A 23,473-nucleotide genomic window follows, 5' to 3' on the forward strand; every position below is an offset into this window, starting at 1 on the left:
CCTCTGAAGTGCCATAGTTTTCGAGAAAGAAGTAATTTTCCACGAATTTGATTTCGGGACCTCACATTTAGAACTTGAGGTCTCGAAATCACCCATCTAAACGCACACAACTTTGTGTGACAAGGGTTATTTTTTCATTCATTATTATCTCGCAACTTCGATGACCGATTGAGCTCAAATTTTCACAGGTTTGTTATTTTATGCATGTTGAAATATTACCAACTGTGAAGGCTAGTCTTTGACAATTACCAATAGTGTCCACTGCCTTTACACTATTGGTAATTGTCACAGCCTTCACAGTTGGTTTATCTCAACTTCTGCACAAAATAACAAACCTGTGAAAATCTGAGCTCAATCGGTCATCAAACTTGCGAGATTATAATGAAAGAAAAAAACACCCTTGTCACACTAAGTTGTGTGTTTTTAGATGGTTGATTTCAAGACCTCAAGTTCTAAATCTGAGGTCTCTAAATCAAATTCGTGGAAAATTACTTCTTTCTCGAAAACTATGGCACATCAGAAACTCCAGAGTTTGAATTCGGTGATCTTAACCGCTCGGTCACGACACTTCCGTATGTGTATCCATGACCATACATATTGCAAGGTGCTGAAAAAGTGTACTTTTTTAATAAAATAAACAAAAAACATACAATACAACATACACAGATCAAAGTATGTAATTAAAAACACTTTAAAGGGAAGGTACACGTTTGGTAATTACTCTAAACAAATATTAACTTAAAAACTGACTTGGCACTGAGCATTTAAGAGCTGGTAATAGTATAAAACATTGTGGGAAACAACACCCTCTGAGAAAAAGGTAATTTCTCAATAAAATAATAAAAGACTTCTACCTAGAAGTCTTTTATTCTATTGGAAAGCACACAAATTCGTCCAACAAGGGTATTTTTTCTTTCATAATTTTCTCCCAACTCTGATGACCAATTAAGCTCAAATTTTCACAGGTTTGTTATTTGACTGATCTTTGACAATAACCAGTAGTGTACATTCCCTTTAAACAGAAATTGATCCTGATTGTACCATACTGTCTGCCAACCACATGCATTGACCTTATTGCTTCCATACACCTTGTAAAGGTCACGACCTTGCGACCTGGACAATCAACCACAACATCCGCATTTCATCCTTCATTTAAATTCTCTGGCTCTGTGCTGGACATTCTTTTTCTGTCACTGGCTGCCTATGCCTGGGGAAAGAGGCAAGTTTCGGTGCTGAAATTTGGTTTTATTGTCAGAATATTGTGACATCATAAAAATGTCCTAGTCTCTACCATGGTTACCAGGAGTTCGAGTACATGTAGCTAAGGGAATATTTTGGTTCGAACAGCAATTCTTGCCAGCATCATACAACCCATTGTCCCAAGGAGGGATGTGACAAGTTTCGTTGACTGTATTGCTGTACATAATACAGTTTAAGTTTTGGCTTCACCATTTGTGACATTTCCCAATCTAAACAGGGAGTTTGAAAAGCCAGTGGAATATTTTGATAATATCAGCAATTCCTGCATCAGCAGACCACCCACTGTTCAAGGAAATAGGACCTAAACTCTGCCTGCCTGGGTTGTGGTTTCGACAATAATGATGCGGTTTCACCATCAGTGTGTATGACTTGGATCAACTTCAACAGCACTACAGAAGAGATTATATCGTTTGGAATCACCAAGAACACTTTGTCTAGGTTAAGTCTGTGAGTCAGACTCTATCCAGCTGAATACATGTCTTGTCCCAGTCGACTTGACTTTTTGAAGATCAGACACAGTTTTAACATCGCAGCTCTTTTAAGTCTTGTTGTTTTTTATGACGCTTTGAACCGAGTCATTGTGTTTATGAGCACTGTTTACTCTGTAAAAGTGTTTGAAGTATTTGCTGAGGTGACGGTGATTGCAGACAGTTCTTTAGGCAGAAATAAACTTGGTTAATCATCAGGAAGGCTGCCCCACGATGCTTGGCACTCGGAAGGTAATACTTAATGCCTGCGTGTCTTTGTGTGTGAGTTAAACATACAGTAACTGATTGTACCTCCAGCGATTGCTGGGGCCACCTTTGTGTTTTTGTGGTACCTTTTGCTTTTATCTGTGGTGCCCTTTGCTTTTTGCTCTTACGTGTAGTGCGCTTGCTATTAGTTGTGGTGCCATTTGTTGCTGTGGTGCCTTTTTCTAGTGTGATGCCCTGGCCTTTTTTAATTTTTTATTTTACTGTTATTATGATCACATGTAGCTCTGGTGCTGTTAGCATTGTGGTGCCCTTTGCAGGGGGGAAATGGCACAGCAGATGTGGTTGTGACTACGGCCAGAACAAGGGCAACACTGGTCAAAGCTGGTGGTGTGGTTTAAAGCCATTGGACCCTTTCGGTTCAGAAAAAAAATAAAAGTTCACAGATTTACAAATAACTTACAGGGTTTACAGAAGGCAATGGTGAAAGACTTCTATTGAAATATTATTCCATGAAATGCTTTACTTTTTGAGAAAACAGCAAAACGATATAAATTCTCGTTAACGAGAATTGCGGAATTATTTTAAACACATGTCCATGACACGGCGAAACGCGCGGAAACAAGGGTGGGTTTTGCCGTTGTTTTCTCCCGACTCCGATGACCGATTGAGCCTAAATTTTCACAGGTTTGTTATTTGATATAGAAGTTGTGGTACACAAAGTGTGGGCCTTGGACAACACTGTTTACCGAAAGGGTCCAATGGCTTTAAAGACACTGGACACTATTGGTAATTGTCAAAGACCAGTCTTCTCACTTGGTGTATCTCAACAAATGCATAAAATAACAAACCTGTGAAATTTTGAGTTCGACAGAGTTGCAAGATAACAATGAAAGAAAAAACACCTTGTCACACAAAGTTGTGTGCTTTCAGATGCTTGATTTCGAGACCTCAAGTTCTAAACACGAGGTCTCGAAATCAAATTTGTGGAAAATTACTTCTTTCTCAAAAACTTTGTAGCTTCAGAGGGAGCCGTTTCTCACAATGTTTTTAATACTATCAACCTCTCCCCATTACTCACAATCAAGAAAGGTTTTATGCTGATAATTACTTTGAGTAATTACCAATAGTGTCAACTGCATTTAAGACTGGAGGCTCGCATTGGCATGATTTTATTATAATTTTTTTCGCATTTTATTTATTTATTTATTTTTTCAAATAAAAAAGTGTAGGTTTTTTGATTGATTTTTTTGTTTAGGTAGGACCAGTTGAAAGATTATGATAATAGAAAGCTTCCCTTGAAGTTTTACCTACTGAGGTGCTGTAGTTTATGAGAAATGAGTAAAAGTAATAATTTTCGTCTCAGTTTTAGCATGTAAAAACGTATTAACCAGTTATGCGATGGTTTTGGTATAATATCATAACTGGTTAAGGGGATTTTACATGCTAAAATAATTTTGGTCTCAGACCAAAATGATTTTGTGACTTGTTTTACTCATTTCTCAAAAACTACACAACCTTAGTTAGTACTATTTGAAGGGAAGCTTTCTACTCTCATTATCTTCAAACCCTAAGTTAAATGTAAATCTGTGGACATTTTTAATCCTTTAAAAAGTTGGGAAGGTACATGTAGGGGATCAAGGCTCCTAGCAGATGATACCCATCCTAATGTCACATCAAGGAATCTTCGACCAAGTTCCATGCTTCTCCTCATTGAACCCAAGTCTCGACACTCATGGGGTGACAGGTCTTTTTCTTCAGCCGCGCCACGCATCTGGAACTCTCTACCACTTAATCTTCGATCTTGTGTTTGTACCGCAAAATTCAAGTCTCTTCTCAAAACTTATCTTATGTCACAGGTTTTCAATGACTAATTTTGTTGTTTCTGTTTTTCTTTGTGTTGTGTTTTGTTTTTTGTTTTGTTTTTGGTTTTACTGCGCCTTGAACACCCAGCAGGGTGGATATGTGCGCATAACAAGTCTTATTATTATTATTATTATTATTATTATTATTATTATTATTATTATTATTATTATTATTATTATTATTATTATTATACTTACAAAATGTTTTTTTTTAGGTATCACTATCAATCTTCATATAGAGCTGCTAAAGAATGTTGTGTGCTTGTTAACTAAATGTGTCTTAAGTAGATGAAGAATTTGTTTTTATTTTGGCGCTGTGCATAAATGTTTTCTGATTGATTGATAGTACATGTACAAACATATAAAGCTTGACAGATTTTATCTCTCTGCCATTTCGAGGTTCTACATGTAAATCGGATTAAAGTGGACCCGCCTATTGTCATTAACTACAGATTAAAATGTGTTAATTATTTGGTTAAATCATAAATCAGCTTGTTTATCAATCTTTGATCACGCTGTAAACAATTAAAGTCTACGGATTATACGCACTGTATGCATATGTCAAGAATTTAAATCATTCATACATTTTGGTCAATGGAAAATGAACTGATACTTATAATAGATAAAAATTGGCATCGGGATAAAGAATATTAATTTTGGTTTTTACCCATACACCGATGTGTGTTAGCACTGTATAGGGCCTACTCAGTACTTTCCCGAGTCCTGTGAAAAAATATCACAGGTAGGCATGTTACTCGGGTGGGATTCCCTTTTAGAGTGTAAAAGTTTATTCGCCATTTTAATTTTGATTGTAATGTTTTACTCATATGTTTAATTAATTAATTTTAAGTAACTGTTCTCCTCCCTATAGGAGTGTACAGTACTTCTCCCTCTCAGTTTTCTGTGTAAGATTTAGGCAATTTTAAATAGTAATGTAATGTTTTACTCCAAATTATTTAACTATGTAACTGTTCATGTAATTCTGCTGCTGGCAGCGAATTGAATAGAATTTTAATAAACCATTGAATGAATGAAATGAAATGCAACAAACTCTACACATGAGTTGCAGGTGTGATGTGGCAAGTGGACAGAAAAGACGTAGTGATGTGCTCTCATTATAAAAGTGGTAATTTTGATTTGATCTAGCCTATTCTTCTTGAATGATTCTATTGAAGGAGCTTCTCTTATAGATACTAGTCCTAAAGGCCGTGTAGCAATATCGATATAACGACAATGACGCAAAGAGAAGGCATTGGTCCTATTGGTTGAATTGCTCCACGCAGAATGCGCCCCACTTATTCAAGCAACCGAGGGCCTGCATTGTTAACGTTCTCGCTTTCGTTCTCGTTACCAAGGCCTGTGTGACTGGGCCTTAACTCTTTGTAAAATCGCCAGCAGGCCTGCAACTGGTTTGTTTTTGTTGTCTTAAATTTGTTTACTTTTGATTCCTAGGTGAAAGTTTTGTATGACTTTGACGGGGAAGCGGATAACGGTGAGCTTAGCATCAGAGAGAATCAAGTCTTGACAATCATCAGACAGGACGTTGGAGATGGATGGTGGGAGGCGGAGACGTCCAACAAACAGAAAGGCTTGATCCCTGAAGCCTATGTAGAGGTGAGACTTCTTAGAGTTAGGTTTGGATCTAGTTTAAGGGTCTGGGTAGTTTTTACACAATGTGCACAGATTCACATTAAAGATAATGATAGTTGAAAGCTTCTCTCCACCCCCGGGGTAAATGGGTACCTGTGAGGGCAGAGGTGGTTCTTGTGATTGAGTTAGCTTAGTGCACTACATGTACATGGTACATATTTGGCAGCACAGGAAGGAATAAAAAAAGGCCCAGTGATCACGAGTAATAATGGTGGAAGCGCTTTGAGACATGGTGTATAAAGCGTTAACTATATAAAGAACCCAATTAAAACTGTTTGTTTTTGTGTTTTGTGTCCTATGTTCAAAAAGTATCTACATGTAGGTCCCTTTATGGTATTGGTTGAGTTGGATGAGGTAATTGTCTGTACTCTTTTGTACACCATTGTACACTGCACCAGGGGAAGTGGTTTCGTTGGAAATGTCTATTTTTAGAATGCAACTTGACTTCCTCGTACCTCATAGCACCGAGCCATCCCGTTAATGACAATACAAAGTCGTTGACAACTTTACACTTTTTTTTTTCATTGTTCATAGTTGGTATTGTGCCATACCACAAAGGGTCAGATAGAGTTTGCATAACTCCAACAATACACCTACAGTACATGTAAGTTATCACACAAGTGCGCTTGGAATCTCAAAAAAATTATACATGTAGAGCTGCGTCCAATATCCAACGCTATATTTTTCCTTATTCCACAGGCATGCAACTCTTCCGCGTTTCCGCGGAATTCCGCGTTTTTGTTTTTTTTTTAACGTGAAAAAAAAAAAAATAAAAAAATAAAAAGAAAAGAAAGAAAAAAAAAAAAAAAAAACGTGAACAAAAGTTAGGTTTTTTTCTTCTTCTTTTTTCCCGGAATTTTACAACTACAATCATGTAAAATAAGCCTAGTACATGCTAAAAATGCACCTAAGAGCATAATAAACCCTTTCTAGGGTACCATTGTGGGTATCATGACCCGTGACATTTTCCTCTTTTTTTTTCAACGGGCAGTTGCATGCCTGATTCCAAGAGGGCGAGTGTGATTTACAAACTTATCTGCCAGCCTCATTAAGTCAATGAGGTTATTAATGTTTTTGCTAAATTGGTTTTAAACGCCCAAAGTTTAGATTGTTATTTTTGTACTTTCCCTTCTTTGTATACACTGCACCTTTAAAACTAGAGACAATGTTCTTTCCCTTCTTTGTATACACTGCCTTAAATACTAGAGACAATGTTCTTTCCCTTCTTTGTATACACTGCCTTTAAAACTAGAGACAATGTTCTTTCCCTTCTTACATGTAGTACATTACAAAATTGAAGCACAGACCACTTGGACAATATTTTAAATGGAGTTTAAAAAATGGACCCTTCCCATAATTACATTCACGCATGCGTACAGACCCTGTTGGTTGGCATACACCATAGAGTTGTGCACTAAGCAGACGCGCAATCGCGTCTGCGTCACGCACCCATTAACCGTGTACAAAACAGCGCGATTTTCCCTCATTTTGCCAACCAAAATGTTAGTGCGCACGCGCTATGTGCAATTTACATATTTCATGGGAAGGGTCTATTGTATGGCTTGTTTCATTTCCTGGTACCGGTACCCCCGTATGTGTTTTGAAAGATGACATGACATAACACTGTTCAGATCATTGCAGTTTAAAGGCAGTGGACGCTATTGGTAATGACTCAAGATAATTATTATCATAAAACCTTTCTTGGTTATGAGTAATGGGGAGATGTTGATTGTAAAGTGACGTAGTTTTCGAGAAAGAATTAACTTTCCACAAATTTTATTTTGAGACCTCAAGTTTAGAATTTGAGGTCTTGAAATCAAGCATCTGAAAGCACACAACTTCATGTGACAAGGGTGTTTTTTTTCTTTCATAGTTATCTCTCAACTCCGACGACCAATCAAGCTCAAATTTTCAGAGCTTTACTATTTTATGCATATGTTGAGATACATCAAGTGGGAAGACTGGTCTTTGACAATTACCAATAGTGGCCGAGACCTTCGTTATAGAAATAAAAGGAGCTCTTTTAATCGCTCTCCTGAGAATACTCAGGAGCTCAATTTGAGCTCCTAAAAAATCACTCTTCTTAGATTGTCCAGGAGCTCAATTTGTTTGACTAGCATACTCAGTTTATGATTACTAAAATGGTCAGGTCGGATCGGACTCGGACGTACACAAATAAAATTTACAGACAAAATAAAATAAAACAACCCCGATCCCACTCCCGTATGACAAAATACCGCACGATTTTAAGGTTTTATGTTTAATGTTTCCTTTTTTTCTAAAATGTTTTCACATTTGATATAAAGCATTAGAAAATACACATTTTCTTCTGAGAAAATACGTCGTTGATCCATGGTTGTACAGTTCTAGTATTGCACGGACGACGTATTCAGTAGCGTGTGTGTGTACGGACGTGTAGTAATGTAGCCGGCTGCGAGTTCGTATAGCTAGCAATCTGTTAATTGCGCTGCTCAATCTCGAGATTGCACAACAGATGTTGATTGAGCTACGTACGCCGACAGTATGCACTTCGCCCTCGCATTTGCACCGCCTGGAAATGCGCTAAAACTCCCACGTGACACGTCGAGTCTTGTCTCAATGCGTTTATTGCTGGTTCGCGTAGATTTTACCAATAGAGGGCGTTTAATATGAGGCTAGTGCATCGTTCCAAAGCGACCTCTAGCGTTCAATGTTTCTTTTATTTATTGTCGCACGCAAAGTAACAACGACATACAACTCACTAAAATTAAGAAATTGTTATAAATTTGCAAAACAAACCCTCCCGATAAACATTGAGTAACTCTGTTGCAGATCTTGAATTCGACAAACAGGTACTTTTAATTCAACATCGACACAACGATTGCTAATTGAATAACATTGAGATAACTGCCACATTGAGATAACTGCCACTGTAGTGGTTTTTAAAACTTTTGTTCACAAATAGGACATTTATAAACAAAATTTGTATCCATAATTGTGACTATGCAAAACAGCAATCATACATTGGAGGCCTTTCCCTCAAATCGAAACAAACCTTTCTTTTTTTTACTTTTTTTTGGCCCAGCCCCTTTCATAATACATGTTTTTTTGGGGGGATAAAATTATCAGCATCCCTCAAAACAAAACAAACCAAGCCTTTCTTTTTCCTCTCCTATTTTCGGCCTGGCCTGACCCTCTGCGTGATGTGCACCCCCTTTTTTTAGCAAGAGGGAATTCAGGAATTCTCCCCACAGTGCCAAGAGCGGTACTGCACGTAAGCCAGGATGCAGAGCATTTCCTGATTGGAGTGTGACTCAGTAGTCTCTATTCTGTTCTGGAAAAATTAGTTACATAAAATGTACGTGCGACGTACGTCACAGGAAGGGGAAGGGGGGTCATCATTCAAACTTGCCATCTTCAAGGGGGGACTCCCCAAAATACTTTTTGTATCATTGTATGCATCCAGGGGCCAATTTTATAGAGCTGCTTATGCAGAAAATATTGCCTGCTAAGCAGGAATTGTCTGCTAAGCAGAAATGAGCAGGGTACCAGTCACAAATTGTACATGTGACAGGGTATTTTGGCTGGTAACCTTATTCTGGTAACGTAAGCATAATTTTGTTGTGCTTGGCTACTTGTTGTGCTTAAGCAGCTCTATAAAATTGGGCCGTGGTGCCCTGGGCCCAATTTCATAGCTGTTAAGCAGACGATTCTGCTTAGCAAATGGCTTGGCCAAGTAAGAAATGGCTGTGGTACTACATGTATAGTAGCAGCACTGGCTGGTTAACTTATTTTTGCTAAGCGCAGACCAGGGAGCCTGTATAGTAGCAGCACTGGTAATTGTATGGTGTTCTGGCTGGTTAACTTATTTTTGAGCAGACCAGGGAGCCTGTATAGTAGCAGCACTGGTAATTGTATGGTGTTCTGGCTGGTTAACTTATTTTTGCTAAGCGCAGACCAGGGAGCCTGTATAGTAGCAGCACTGGTAATTGTATGGTGTTCTGGCTGGTTAACTTATTTTTGCTAAGCGCAGACCAGGGAGCCTAATGTACATGTACATGTACATGTACATGACCACGCAAGTTATTGTTCCTTGGAAAGTTCAGTTCTCAACTAAAGAATCTCTAATTATACCCTATGTATGCCAGTGTCGTATCAAGTCTGTGGACAGCAATTTAGATCGGCAGTTTGTGGACAGTTTTCAATTTCTCATCGATAACCTATCGATTATGTAACAGTTTGTTGACATGTATTTATTTCTCATCGTTACATCAGTTACAGCCGTTTTGATTTCAACTGATGAGTGTTTTTATTTTTGTCCAAGGTGATCTAAGATGATCCGTTGATTGTGGACAGATATCGATTTCTCATCGTTAACACGATTATGTAACAGTTTGTTGACATGTATTGATTTCTCATCGTTACATACAGATTACAGCCATATTGATTTTAAATTATGAGTGTTTTTATGTTATTCAAAGGTGATCGAAGATGATCCGTTGATTGTGGACCTGTAGATATCGATTTCTCATCGTTAACATGTCGATTATGTAACAGTTTGTTGACATGTATTGATTTCTCATCATTACATCAATTACAGCCGTTTTGATTTCAACTAATGAGTGTTTTTATTTTTGTGTAAGGTGATCGAAGATGATCCGTTGATTGTGGACAGATATCGATTTCTTATCGTGAACATATCGATTATGTAACAGTTTGTTGACATACGATTTCTCATCGTTACATCAAACAGCTGTTTTGATTTCAACTAATGAGTGTTTTTATTTTTGTGTAAGGTGATCGAAGATGATCCGTTGATTGTGGACAGATATCGATTTCTTATCGTGAACATATCGATTATGTAACAGTTTGTTGACATACGATTTCTCATCGTTACATCAAACAGCTGTTTTGATTTCAACTGATGAGTGTTTTTATTTTGTCCAAGGTGATCCAAGATGATCCATGGGACTCAGTTGGAGACCCACCACCACCCCCGCCACCTCCACCTCAAGATAGTTTGGTAATCCTTGATAATCGATATCAATAATCGATATTTCTCTTATCCTCCCATCCCAGCTTCATCCTTCTACATGTAGTTCAGTTAATCCTTAATAATCGATATCAATAATCGATATAACTCTTACCCTCCCATCCCAGGTTCATCCTTCTACATGTACATGTACTTCAATAATCCTTAGTAATCAATATTAATAATCCATATCAATAATCGATATTACTTGTATCAGTATCCTCTCCATCCCCAGCTTCATCCTTCTATATATGTAGTTCAGTAATCCTTAATAATCGATATAAATGTTCGATATCACTCGTATCCTTCCCACCCCCAGCTTCATCCTTCTATGTAGTTCAGTAGTCCTTAATAATCAATATCAATAATCTATATCACTGGTATCCTTCCCACTTAAGCTTCATCCTTCTACAAGTATTTCAATAATCCTTAATAATCGATATTAATAATCGATATCACGGGTATCCCCTCACCCCGGCTTCATCCTGACTAGTTCAGTAATCCCTATTCCAATATTCATACTCTATTTGAATATTGTACTCATTTATGCATCCAACATTTGTACAAACCAACATCAAAATTGTATTTTTTTAATATTTACTGACACTTTTTGTTCATTATATCCCTTAAGTTACAGTATTATTTTAGATCATTTGATCTAAAATAATACTTAAGAATTGATCTGAAATCATACTTAAGGGATGTTGGGAACAAAAAGTCTGTCAATGAGGCTCTCCCAGCTTGGGAGTTGAACCTTAAATCTTTTTTGAATTGTGTTGGTTCTGAATCACCAGTTCTTCTCAGAACCAACGACTACTCATAAGAGATTTTCACATGGTGCTACCTAAAACCTCACCTAAAGATCATATTAATTATCCATTCATAAATACCTCAGACAGTTTGGCTATTCCTATTGGTGGAGAGCGCGTCACGTGGGTGTGTATAAACCTTTGTTTATGACCAGTAAAAAGTGTTTATTCATGGGCGTTTCACACGACCTTGCACCTGTTCTTATAAGACGGTTTCTTCATTCCTATTGATCGAGAGCAATAGCTAAATCAGTTGTGCCACATCACGCGATACGCGCACAGCATTCCCTTATAAGGAGTTGTTTACCTGAGGGCAGCCCAAGGCTTTACCATTTCATAGCTGGAGGGGTGTTGTGTTGAAAGAAATCATTTAACAATTAAAAGTTTTGCATTTATTTTACTTTTTGACCAAAGAGTGATGATGTTTTTGACCGGAAAGGTAATTATAAATGGGAAACAAAGTGTGTTGAATCGGTTTTCAACTAGTGGTTTAAACCCGCTGAGGCCTGGTTCTTTATAATTTACCTCAACTCCGTCTCAGTAAATTATCAAGAACCAGGCCTCGTTTGGATTAAACCACTAGTTGAAAACCTCTTCACCACACATTGATTCCTATATTAATTATCCATTGAGCCATGAGAATGAATTTAGAGTTAGAATTATTTATTCAGCCAACGTGAAAAAGTTAAAAACCAAAAACATCAGAAATTGTAGTGCACCTCGAGCTCTCTAGATTTTACAATCACAGAATTACATTTAAAGACACTAACGAACAAAAAAAATACACAATATTTGTATAAGTACATTTTTTATGATTTTTGCTGTCAACAGCCTTTCCCCGACCAGCTTGTTGCCCTTGAACCTAAGGCATGCTCGCATTCATTTCAATAGTCAATCAACTTCATATCAATAGACGATGTATCAATCATCGATAATTGATCATGCAACCATCACTCAGCACAAATACCATCCCCATAATCATACCTGCCCTGGCTGAGGACGCCCTCAAAATTCCCTGCGCCCAATTTCATAAAGCTGATAGAAACAAAAGTTTGCTAAGCACATAGGAATCCTGCTTAACAGAAACAGGGTTACCAGCCACCATGTCACATAGTTGACATTGCTATGACTGGTTCCCTTCTGATTTGCCGCTGAGCAAACAAATTTGCTGAGCATCATTTCCTTAGCTTTATGAATTTGGACCAATTCATGCAAAAAACATGTGTAATATTATACACATAATGAATGTTTATGAGTGCAATGGTGCGAATATGTTCATGAGTTGAAAGATGGAATGTTCTATTCAACGAGGCGGAGCCGAGTTGAATGGAACATTCCAGCTTTCAACGAATGAACATATTCGCACCATTGCACGAATGAAAAACATTCATTATTTGTTTTATATAACATCCAAGTAGATCTTTGTAATTTTTATTAAAAGATACAACTTTCAAAACAAACAAAACGTAGGCCTACAATTTTTAATTGTAGAAGCCGAATGTTAAGTAACTATACTACCTTGCAGTAACACTGCTGCGTTACCAAAGACACGCGCACGCAGTGATATGTGTTTACTCAGCCTTTTCGTTCCATCCGAAAAGTACTATTGCACGCTGGCAGCGTGCAATGGTACTTTTCGGATGGAACGAAAAAGCACGGTGAGTGACTCAGCGTGCAATGGCACTTTTATTTGCTATCACGTGACGGACAATCCTCCAATCAAATGGCAAGGATCTGCTCGGGTGTTATATAAAAGTAGATATTTTCTGCTAGCAGAGCAGAGCGCCTATTAGCTCAATTTCTCACCTATAAACCAATACATGGTGCTTTGTTAAGGAATACGTACATGTACATGTACATGTATGTGTACATAGTTAGTATTTAGGTCTCTTACTTCAAAAGGTTTCTCGCAGGAAAAGTACATGTACTACACGTTAATGCTGAAGTGCCACGAGGGTCACTGAGCTATGGATTCGATTGCTTTACGAAGACCCTATTACACCTAGGACCTACTAATATTATTACAGTTTTTTATTCTTGTGTGCTTATGTATTTCTCTCTATTAACTGTTTTCTACTTCTCAGTTTTGGAGATTGTTTGCCATTTGCTGTGGGGATTTTAATCTTTAACCCTCCTACTGTCTGACCGTTTAATACCATCCACTATGGTTTTGAATGAAACTGTGCCTGCTTGCAGTGTTGTGCAGATGTGGTCAATGGTCTACGCAGTACACAGTTGACCTGCCCACTGTCTGATTATTCAATCTAATACACTATTTGTAGTTTGATGTTGGATAAAGTATACCATGCATTTAAAAAGTACACAGTCAACCCTCCTACTGTCAGACCATTCGATGTAATTCGGATCTGAATAGTGACACTTTACAGTGTGATTTGTATTTACTGCCGTTATTGGTACTTTTTTTTATTTTAAAGGGCTAGCGAACTATCCTAAACAAGTTCGCAGTTGAGCCCACTTGCAACAACATAAGAGACAAATTATTTGACTCCCTGATTTAATTTTGACAAGGCCCCTACCAGTTCCTTTTCCAGACTTTTATCTAGCGTGATCTGACCATCATGGTTAATCGACCAACCCTGATTAAGTTTTCAAATTAAAGCAACTTTCTTTTTCTTAGATCGGTCAGCCAGCCACAATGTTGGATCTTCCTGAACCCCCAGAGATTCAGACGCAACCGGTAACCCCCATTCCCAATAATTTATACTCATTTCACCATCATTTTGCAAGGGGAACCAGTTGTGACCTTTGACACAAAGCAGCCATGTTTAATTTATATCAAGTTCCTTCGTAGAAATTCAAGAACTCTGATATTTAACTGTATTGTTAAATTTTTCGATTATATAGCACCTAATAACTAACACTTAATTCTCTAAGCGCTTTACATTAGTGCCCTGGTCATAGGGCCAATAACATCCCTTTTTAATGTTTCTCAGCTCCCTTGGGAGTATACAACCTGGGCAACAGTTTATATCGCTCCAAAGGCTTTTTCATTCACAATATCAACCTCTACCCTCGCAGGTACCCATTTATTCCCCTGGGTGAAGAGAAGCAATTATAGTAAAGTATCTTGCTCAAGGACACAAGTGTCACGACCGGGATTCGAACCCACACTCCGGTGAAAGTGCACCAGAACTTGAATTTGATGCTCTTAACCACTCGGCCAATAACATGTTTATTCCATACTCGTATTGGAAAATATAACAATTATGGAAGTTAATCAGTACATAGTAAAGTAACAAAATCAAAAGTGCGTACATTTTGTACATGTACTTGTAACAGGCGCGCATGGCAGAATTGTATCATGTGACTTGCGTGTAAAAAATGGCCAACTCATTGATCGTTTCGCCATTTGTATTGGCCGAGGTAAACTAACAGTTTAATACCAGCCAAACTACCATGTCACATTATTCAATCTGTGACTGGTCTCCTTCTTTTCTTGGCTGAGCAGACAATGTTTAAGCAGTATTTTCTGCATGAAAATTTGCCCTGACCCCTACTACTTGCACTCGCTACAGCTCCTTCAAAGTCGAGCCGCCCGTCTTATCTACAAGAAACCAAAATACACGCATACATCACCTCTCATCAAGACCCTGCGTTGGCTACCAGTTTTGCAACGGATTGAATATAAGAACGCAGTACTCGCATATAAATCACTCTCTAACCAAGCTCCAACTTATCTGGGCATCCTTCTCCACACCCGCCAGTCTTTGTATAATAAGCTTTTGCTGCAACTGGGCCAAAATGCTGGAATCGTCTTCCTCAATCTGTTCGTTTAACCAATTCCGCGAGTTGCTTCAAATCCCATTAAAAACCCACCTCTATCCTAAGTTACTCGAGATTGAATCATTGTTAATTGCATTGTTTTGTCTGTAAAACATGTAGTTTATCTTTTTGTTTGGTTGCTATTGTATTTCGTAAGCGCTTTGTATCGCTTGTGTAAAAAGCTCTTTATAAGTAAGGTGATTATTATTATTACTACATAAGGCTGAACAAAATGTAGTTAAAGCAACAAAATTGTGCTTTAGTGTACTACATTGAACATGTGTATTAAAGGATTTGGGATTTTTTACAAAATGTTCACAGATTTACATTAAACTTACTCATTTCTCAAAAACTACAGCACCTCAGCAAGTAAAATTTCGAGGGAAGCTTTCTACTATATCATAATCTTCAAACTGTGTAAGTTTAATGTAAATCTGTGGACATTGTGTTTTTTGTTAGGAAAAAGTTTATATACCCTTTCAACTTTGCTTACATGACTGAGGATTAGTATATAACCAACTACCTTGCCACACATACAATCTGGGACTGGTATCTCATTTATTTCTGCTTAGCCAAAATTTGTGAAGCAAAATTTCCAGTGTTTCAAAGTATCTCTTTGAAAACGGGTCCTTGTCGTAGAACAACAATGTACACCCGAGTAAAATGCCTGTGATTTTTTTCACTGGACTCGGGGAAAGTACTGAGTATACAGTGCTACACACATCGGTGAACATGTATATGGGTAAAACCAAAAATTAATATTCTTTATCCCGATGCAAATTTAACATCTATTAAAACAATGTACGTGTAGAACTAGTTTATGCACGAAAAAAAAAAAAGTGTTACAACCATTTCCTTTTTGGTTCAATAACGGTTTCTGGCTCTGTCTCCACTTGCACCAGATTCCCTAACCCGGATTGCAACACTATCCTATTGTAAGTTAATTCTGACAACTGTAAATGAAGTTAAAGTCCATGGTGTAATGTTTCCATTCTATAATATTGTATAATGTTCAGGATTTGCCGGCTTCGGATGCATGGAACAGGCCTGATGATGCTCCTCCACCTCCCCCTCCAGCCATGTCGGTAAATCCCCACACATCTTATCTCCTCATCTTCATCATTTGTTGACATAAAATGGCTTATATACATGTAGTTGCAAAATGTGGAAACTCTTTCAAACCACGGCTCTGCCCAAGGCCAGTGTTTTAGCTTCGAAGTGATGTTTTGTTCTAGTCTATGATAACATGATGGAATGTTGCTTGAAAAAGGAACTACATAGAGATAACAGGTGTTTGTTGTTAGATGAATTGGATGTTTTGTTTTAGCCTATGATAACATGATGGACTGTTGCTTGAAAAAGGAACTACATAGAGATAACAGGTGTTAGTTGTTAGATGAATTGGATGTTTTGTTCTAGCCTATGATAACATTGATAGACAGGAACATGAGTGTTAACACGCATGATAACACGCATGATAACATGATGGATTGTTCTATGCCTTCAGACCTTCCTTCCTTCTGATGACCCCTGGGACCAGCCGCAGTACCAGTCGTCATCACCGGTAACCTTTCCCTTTAATCATTGATACACACTTCATCAGCATCAGACTGATTTCATCATCTACATGATATTATTGATCTCTTTAAAGATTTTGAACCTTGTAGTGGTTCAACATTTTGACTGACACACAAACAATTTCACAGAAACATGTAATTTTGTACTTGTACATGTAGATGGATCAAAACATTTTCATCATGGCACCTCATGTTTGAAATACATGTACCGTCATCAACTACACGATCCATTCATGAAGTTCAGGATCACACCGGCTCTTTTTGGAACCAACGCCTTCCTAAAAAGAGATTAAGACATGGTTGTCTGGCCTGTAATTTCATCTTTGAAAGGGCAAAGCCATTTTCATTTTGCAAAGGGCATTTCAATTGTAAAATCCATCACTGGGAAACTTTTGAAGGGGCACCAAGGCCTAGCCAAGGGGCCACAGTCTCCGTTGCCTGGGTGTAATTTCAGGCATGTTTTGTACCCACAAGTTTACTAGTTGCATGTTTTCCACACAATGCAAAGTTTCAAACATCACTAAAGGCCATTTTATAGTCGGTGGCGCGATGGTCGGGCAATGGAAATGTTGACGCGCGATAAAAAAAAGACTAGTTTTTAGGCCTCAGCAATAACTATAAACTGTGTCGCGCGTCAAACATTCCATCGCGCGACCATCGCACGACTGACTATAAACCGGCCTTTACATAACATTCAGTTTGTTGTACTTCATGTTTTCAAAAAACAAGCACAGCTTCTTTCATTTACCATGTTTACATGATAATAACCCAGTTCGATTCAGTGAAAGCCTCAAGCAGACTGAGCAATAACAATAACAAATTTTTATAAAGCACGAATATCCACAAAAAGTGCTCGGGGCACTGTAACAAAGAAAACTTAAAAAAAAAAAAAAAAAAAGGTTAAATTTACAAAAGAACGATTCTATTAACATGAGGTGTGTTTTGAGAGATGTTTTGAGAGAGTGAATAGAAGTGGATGTTTTGATGTGAAAAGGTAGTTGATTCCAGAGAAGTGGTGCTGCAGCACCCCCAGGTTCAATGAGACTTGATTTCTTGAAGAAGATATTTGTTTACAGAACGAAGGTTGCGAGATGGTTGGTAGATTTTGAGCATGTCCAATATCTAGAAAGTGGATGTAACATTTGATGGATGTTCTGTCTTTAGAACGTCGCTCCTTCTAAAAATCCTTGGGACCATCTAGTTGTTGTTTTATTAGACTGGCATAAAAATATAAATATACAAGACGATACATAAAGAAACAATCAATCAAAATAGCTTAAAAATATCAAGCCAGTGAGTGGCGAGGAGGAGCAGGTGACCAGCACCTCTACAAAGCTGTAAACAAAATAATATAAAAAAAAGCCACAGCCTTCATCACCGGTAACATTGGCTCAACCTTTATTACCAATACATCAGCATCAGGTTACCCGCCTTCGACCATCGACTCGTACATTCTATCCACGAATCTACACTTTCTCGTCAATTCTCCTTAGTTTAAACTATTTCTGTGTTGTTGAAAGTGTAGATTATTTTTATGAATCTACACTTCGTTATGAATCTACACTTCTCATAAAATAATCTACAGTTGAGTGTATATGAATTACAAACTTTAGTAAATAGTTTTCTTTTCAAACTGAAAGATAGCACCAAAGTGCAACAAAACATACATTAGCTGATAATATGTTTTTCTATTTACAAAAACATTTTCCATTTGAGAAAAATCACATTAGTATACACAAGTTATTGAAAGCTGAGCAACCTGACGCTGTACTCGACAAGGTTGCAAGTACTAAAAGTATGCCTGTATATTTGTAACTTATACAAAATTAGGTAGACTAACTATGGTTGGTACTATTAAGCAATTCAGTGAAACTTATTAATTGTATTTTCTAAGAAACACAGGCAAATACTCACGTAATTTTGTTTACGTTTCGACTAGTTTCACTAGTCATCCTCAGAACACAGCGCCACCAACTGACTGGTGGTGCCTCGTTCTGAGGATGACTAGTGAAACTAGTCGAAACGTAAACAAAATTACGTGAGTATTTGGCTGTGTTTCTTAGAAAATACATTTAATAAGTTGATATTTTACCAGCCTGATGAACTTCTTTTATGATATTCAGTGAAACTGTTTCATAACCAATGGGGGATATAGTTCAAATCAGAGAATAGACTGTAAAGTGTAGATTCGTGAGTAGAATGTACACGCCTTCTGCTCGTACATTCTATTCACGAATCTACACTTTCTCGATTATTCTCCTTAACATAATATTACTCTTACATATTATTTTTTTTATTGATTTATTTTTAAGGGTTGAGTCTGTGTGAGACTCTTATTAGAATCACAACATGTTAACACAGCTGCTGGTGTACACTGCTCATCACTTCCATTGATTTCTATGTATTACCAGTCGTGTCTATGTTTTAAAGGAACACGTTGCCTTGGATCGGAGTTGGTCTATAAAAAGCGTTTGTAACCGTTTGTTATAAAATTTATACTGGCATAGCTGAAATCTTGAGACCAACAATTAAGAACTTGCTCCATGCGATGAAGTTAATAACAGGAAGTCTCCTTGTTCAACTAAGCTAAAGTCGTAGTCCTGGCGGATTTCCAGTCTGCCCAGGACATTTTTTCTTCCAGTAAAGCTGCCGCCCAGAATTCTGAAATCTATTCCCTGACAGAAGAATAAATAGCAAGACCTAATTCCCAAATAATGAAAATCAACACGTGTAGCTGCTTTTTTGTAATTTGCTTATTTTGTATCTTGTATCTTTCTCTCATTGTTTATTTTGTTGTTCTCTTTATGTATGTGCTTAGAGGCTTTTTGCATTAGGCGCTTTACAAATGTCTTATTATTATTATTATAATCAGACCACATCCATCTCTTCAATACTTGTCTTATTTATTTTCAGCTTTAACTGTTCTGCCATCTTGTCACTTCTATTACGAATTTGTTGTGTCATGTATTATGTTCATCTGTCCTTTTTGTCTGTCTGTCTGCCTGTCTGTCTGTCTGTCTGTCTGTCTGTCTATCTTTCTGTCTGGTTGTCTCATTTTATTGTCTGTCTGGCTGTTTTTTTACAAGTTTATGCTTACCAAAACGGCCCCAAACTCTATTTATTTATTCATGTTTACTCTTACTTAAAGAAATGTTTTGCATTACTCCGCAATACATGTAATTGTTGTTATTCTCATATGAGAGTTTGGAAATAAATTTATTCCTGAATTGAATTGAATTATTTATAGCAAAGACATGTGTATCGTTAAACCACACACTGACCCGAATACGGTAATGTAGGGCCAATATAATGTGTAACCTTGTCTGGTTGCACACTGTAACACAACCCATAAGGGCAATGCCACATGAGTCAAATTACAGGCAGTCGTTCAAAGGTAACACACAAGAATGGAGTTTGTCACACTCCAATTTTCATGCATGGATAATTCTTGTAGATAACCTGACGAGACTCTGTGCATTAGACTCCAGTTGTACATGTACAGGTAGGTCCAAGTTCACAAAGCTGTTATTTAAAGCCATTGGATTCTTTCGGTACAGAAGAAGAAAAAAAAAGTTCACCGATTTACAAATAATTTACAGGGTTTACAGAAGGTAATGGTGAAAGACTTCTCTTGAAATATTAGTCCATGAAATGCTTTACTTTTTGAGAAAACGGCAAAACAATATAAATTCTTGTTAGCGAGAATTACGGATTTGTTATAAACACATGTCATGACACGGCGAAACGCGCGAAAACAGGAGTGGGTTTTCCCGTTATTTTCTCCCGACTCCGATGTCCGATTGAGCCTAAATTTCCACAGGATTGTTATTTTATATATAAGTTGTGATACAGGAAGTGTGGGACTTGGACAATACTGTTTACCGAAAGTGTATAATGGCTTTAAAGGGAAGAGACACTATTGGTAATGTGAAAAGACAAAGATCAGTCTTCTCACTTGGTGTACATGTATCTCAACATACAGTATGCCTAAAATAACAAACCTGTGAAAATTTGCGCTCGATTGGTCGTCAAAGTTGCGAGATAAAAATGAAATAAAAAACAACCTTGTCACACAAAGTTGTATGCCTTTAGATGCTTGATTTCAAGTAAGGTTTTATGCCAAAAATATTTTGGGTAATTACCAATAGTGTCCACTGCCTTTAAAGCAAAAAATGCTGCTAAGCAAATTTCTTTACTAAGCATAACATGAGTGGGGCACCAGTTGTACCAATGTAAAATGTTTTGAATTTTGACAGGTAACCAGTTTCTGTTTAGCAAGTTTTTATGCTGACAGGCTAAAATTGTGTTTTCTAAGTCTTCAGATTGTGGTTTTTGAATTCCTGTCATGCCGGTGGTGACACTTGTGTCAACTCATTTTGATTGTGGTCTTAGAGCTATGTAGATGTCTTTTAAGCATGTTTTTTTTTTTTTTTTTTTTTTTTTTTTTACAGTTTTATTTCAAAAATTATTGTAATGTGTGTATTATTTGGTTTGCATTTGGCCAACTTGGTCTTCATTTGACTCACCTTTTCGCCCAACCATATCTGCAAAACGGTAAACTTCCACGTACATTTGTAATCTAAATTCATTGACCGCAGCATAATTTTATGATTTGACCCAAGGTCAAAAATTCAAAAAAAAATGTGCTGCTCGGCTCATTTATGAAAACGACTACATGTACTTTGTTATGCCACTAGTCACATCACACACATTCACGTCCTCATAACATTTCATACTGGGGGTGGCATGGTTGGCTTGTGCGTAAAGCGCTCGCCTCTCACCAAGGTGATCCTGGTTCGATACCTGGCAGAGGGCCGCATGCGTGTTGAGTTGCGTTGGCTCTCTGCTGTGCCACAAGGGTTTTCCAGACCATCCGGTTTTCCTCCCTCGGGAAAAATCAAACACTTTCGATCTCTGGCTGTGCTTCGTGATCACAACGGGTTGATGTGGCTGGCTGCCAAAGACGCCCTTGCATGCCTACTTCTCGAACACGTTGTAGCCGCATCCTTCGCAACTCAGCTCTTAGCTGCGAGTGAGGATGATTAGCCCCAAAAATTATTATTAAGTTCCAAATCTCTCGTTGATAGGTCTTCCATTTACATTTTTTCCATTGATTGATTTCTCTCCGCTTTTCAACAGTCATGCGACCCTCCATCCCAGTGTGTTTCCAGTAGCGTAGTCTTTTTTGGAGGGGGAGGGGCCATGTGTCCCAAGAGGGAGGGATTCCTGGGGCACTAGTCCCCCCCCCTCCCCCACCCCTTCTCCAGTTGACTTAGGCTGGTGTGACGGGGGCATTTGTGTCATGTTATCAGTTATCACTACTAGTGTATACTAATTTTGGTTTTACCCTTATCACTTATGTTTTATAAGCACTGTATACCCGGTTCTTTCCCGAGTCCTGTGAAAAAAATTACAGGCATTTTTACTCTGGTGGGATTCAAACTCACAGCCCTTGACATTCTAGATCAAGACTCGGGAGGGGGGCGGGGGTGCTGAGAATACAGTGATGTTGGTGTAAGGGTTAAACCAAAATTAGTATTCTTTATCCCCGATCATATTTAACATCTATTATCAGAATAATCTTGGATGTGGCAGTTTGGTTGTCAATGTCACTGTGCGTTGTGCATTGTAGGTGACGCAGCCTTTACTACTGCCCACCGAAACGGTGAGCGTGGCACAGTCACGGCGTGTGCATGCGTGCAAGGGGGGTCAATATTACTTGTGTACAAGGTTGTAATAACAGTATTAAACTGAATGGTATTTGTCTGTTATCCTCCTTCCCAGGTTGTCAGCTCATCGGGCCTTCCACATCAAGACAGCGTTGGGAACGATGAAGATTGGGACGATGACGACTGGGATGAACATTCGACACCTGTAAGGACAATCAAAATACTTTCATTTGTTTGTTTGTTTGATTTTTTGTTTATTCATTCGCCCGTTCGTTCGGCCGTCGGTTCGTCACAGATTGAGGATATTGATAGTAGAAACTTCCCTGAAATACTACTTACTGGGGTGCTGTAGTCAGGTAGTTTTTGAGAAATGAGTAAAACAATGTCACAAAAATATTTTTCATCACAGTTCTAGCATGTAAAAACGTGTTAACCAGTTGTGGTATACCATAACATTATCTTAACTGGATAATACATTTTTAAATTCTAAAATAATTTGAAACAAAATTCTTTAACTTGTTTAAATCTTTTTTCAAAAACTACAGCACCTCAGTAAGTAATACATGTATTTGAAGGGAAGCTTTCTGCTATCATTATGTATCTTCAAACCGTGTAAGTTTAATGTAAATCTGTGGACGTGTTTGAAAAAGTACCCAAATCCTTTAAGAAAAACACAGGCAAAACACTTGAGCAGTGGTCAGGCCCAAGGTCATGGGTTCGAATCCCACCCAAGTGATTTGCCTGTGGATTCTGTTTTCACAGAACTCACGAAATTACTGAGTATACAGTGCTTCATTAACATAATTATATTGATGATATGAATTTTATTTTTTGCTATTTTTATTTTTACCGGCTGGCTTGAAGCAAAAACCTTCCTAATAAATCCATTTTTTTTTTTTCTTTTTTTTTTTTTTTATAGAGAGGACCACAACTTAGGGCCAATGATTTTCCGTTTCAGAAAAGTGCAAATTCGTTTTTTTTTTTTTCTCAAATTGAAATCCTTTTCTCCGTTTCAAAGGGCGGATTCTGCGAATTCTGTCTTGTTTTCCGCGATCGCGGAAAATCATAGGCTTCAAGCTTTGTCCCACAAACTTTCCTTCTGCTATAACTTTCGATTTTATTTTCTATTCATAGAAAGCTTTGATGCTTTATTAGTA

The 23,473-nt window shown here is 37.7% G+C and overlaps 1 protein-coding gene across 3 annotated transcripts in view; it reads left to right on the forward strand.

The window, feature by feature from the left end:
- The first annotated feature begins 1,018 nt into the window (after positions 1-1,018).
- The window catches only part of LOC117305697 (sorting nexin-33-like), a 42,460-nt gene continuing 20,005 nt past the window's right edge, over positions 1,019-23,473 (forward strand). The window contains exons 1-5 of one of the 3 annotated variants that reach the window (XM_033790566.1): positions 1,019-1,979; positions 5,270-5,431; positions 10,395-10,469; positions 16,087-16,155; positions 22,432-22,521. In XM_033790566.1, the coding sequence (XP_033646457.1) occupies positions 1,962-1,979; positions 5,270-5,431; positions 10,395-10,469; positions 16,087-16,155; positions 22,432-22,521 (414 nt within the window). In that variant the 5' untranslated portion in view covers positions 1,019-1,961. The remainder of the gene's footprint in view (positions 1,980-5,269; positions 5,432-10,394; positions 10,470-16,086; positions 16,156-22,431; positions 22,522-23,473) is intronic. The other 2 variants (XM_033790567.1, XM_033790568.1) reach the window with 2 other exon arrangements.

Source organism: Asterias rubens, unplaced genomic scaffold (genome assembly GCF_902459465.1).
Source record: "Asterias rubens unplaced genomic scaffold, eAstRub1.3, whole genome shotgun sequence".
Taxonomy (NCBI): domain Eukaryota; kingdom Metazoa; phylum Echinodermata; class Asteroidea; order Forcipulatida; family Asteriidae; genus Asterias; species Asterias rubens.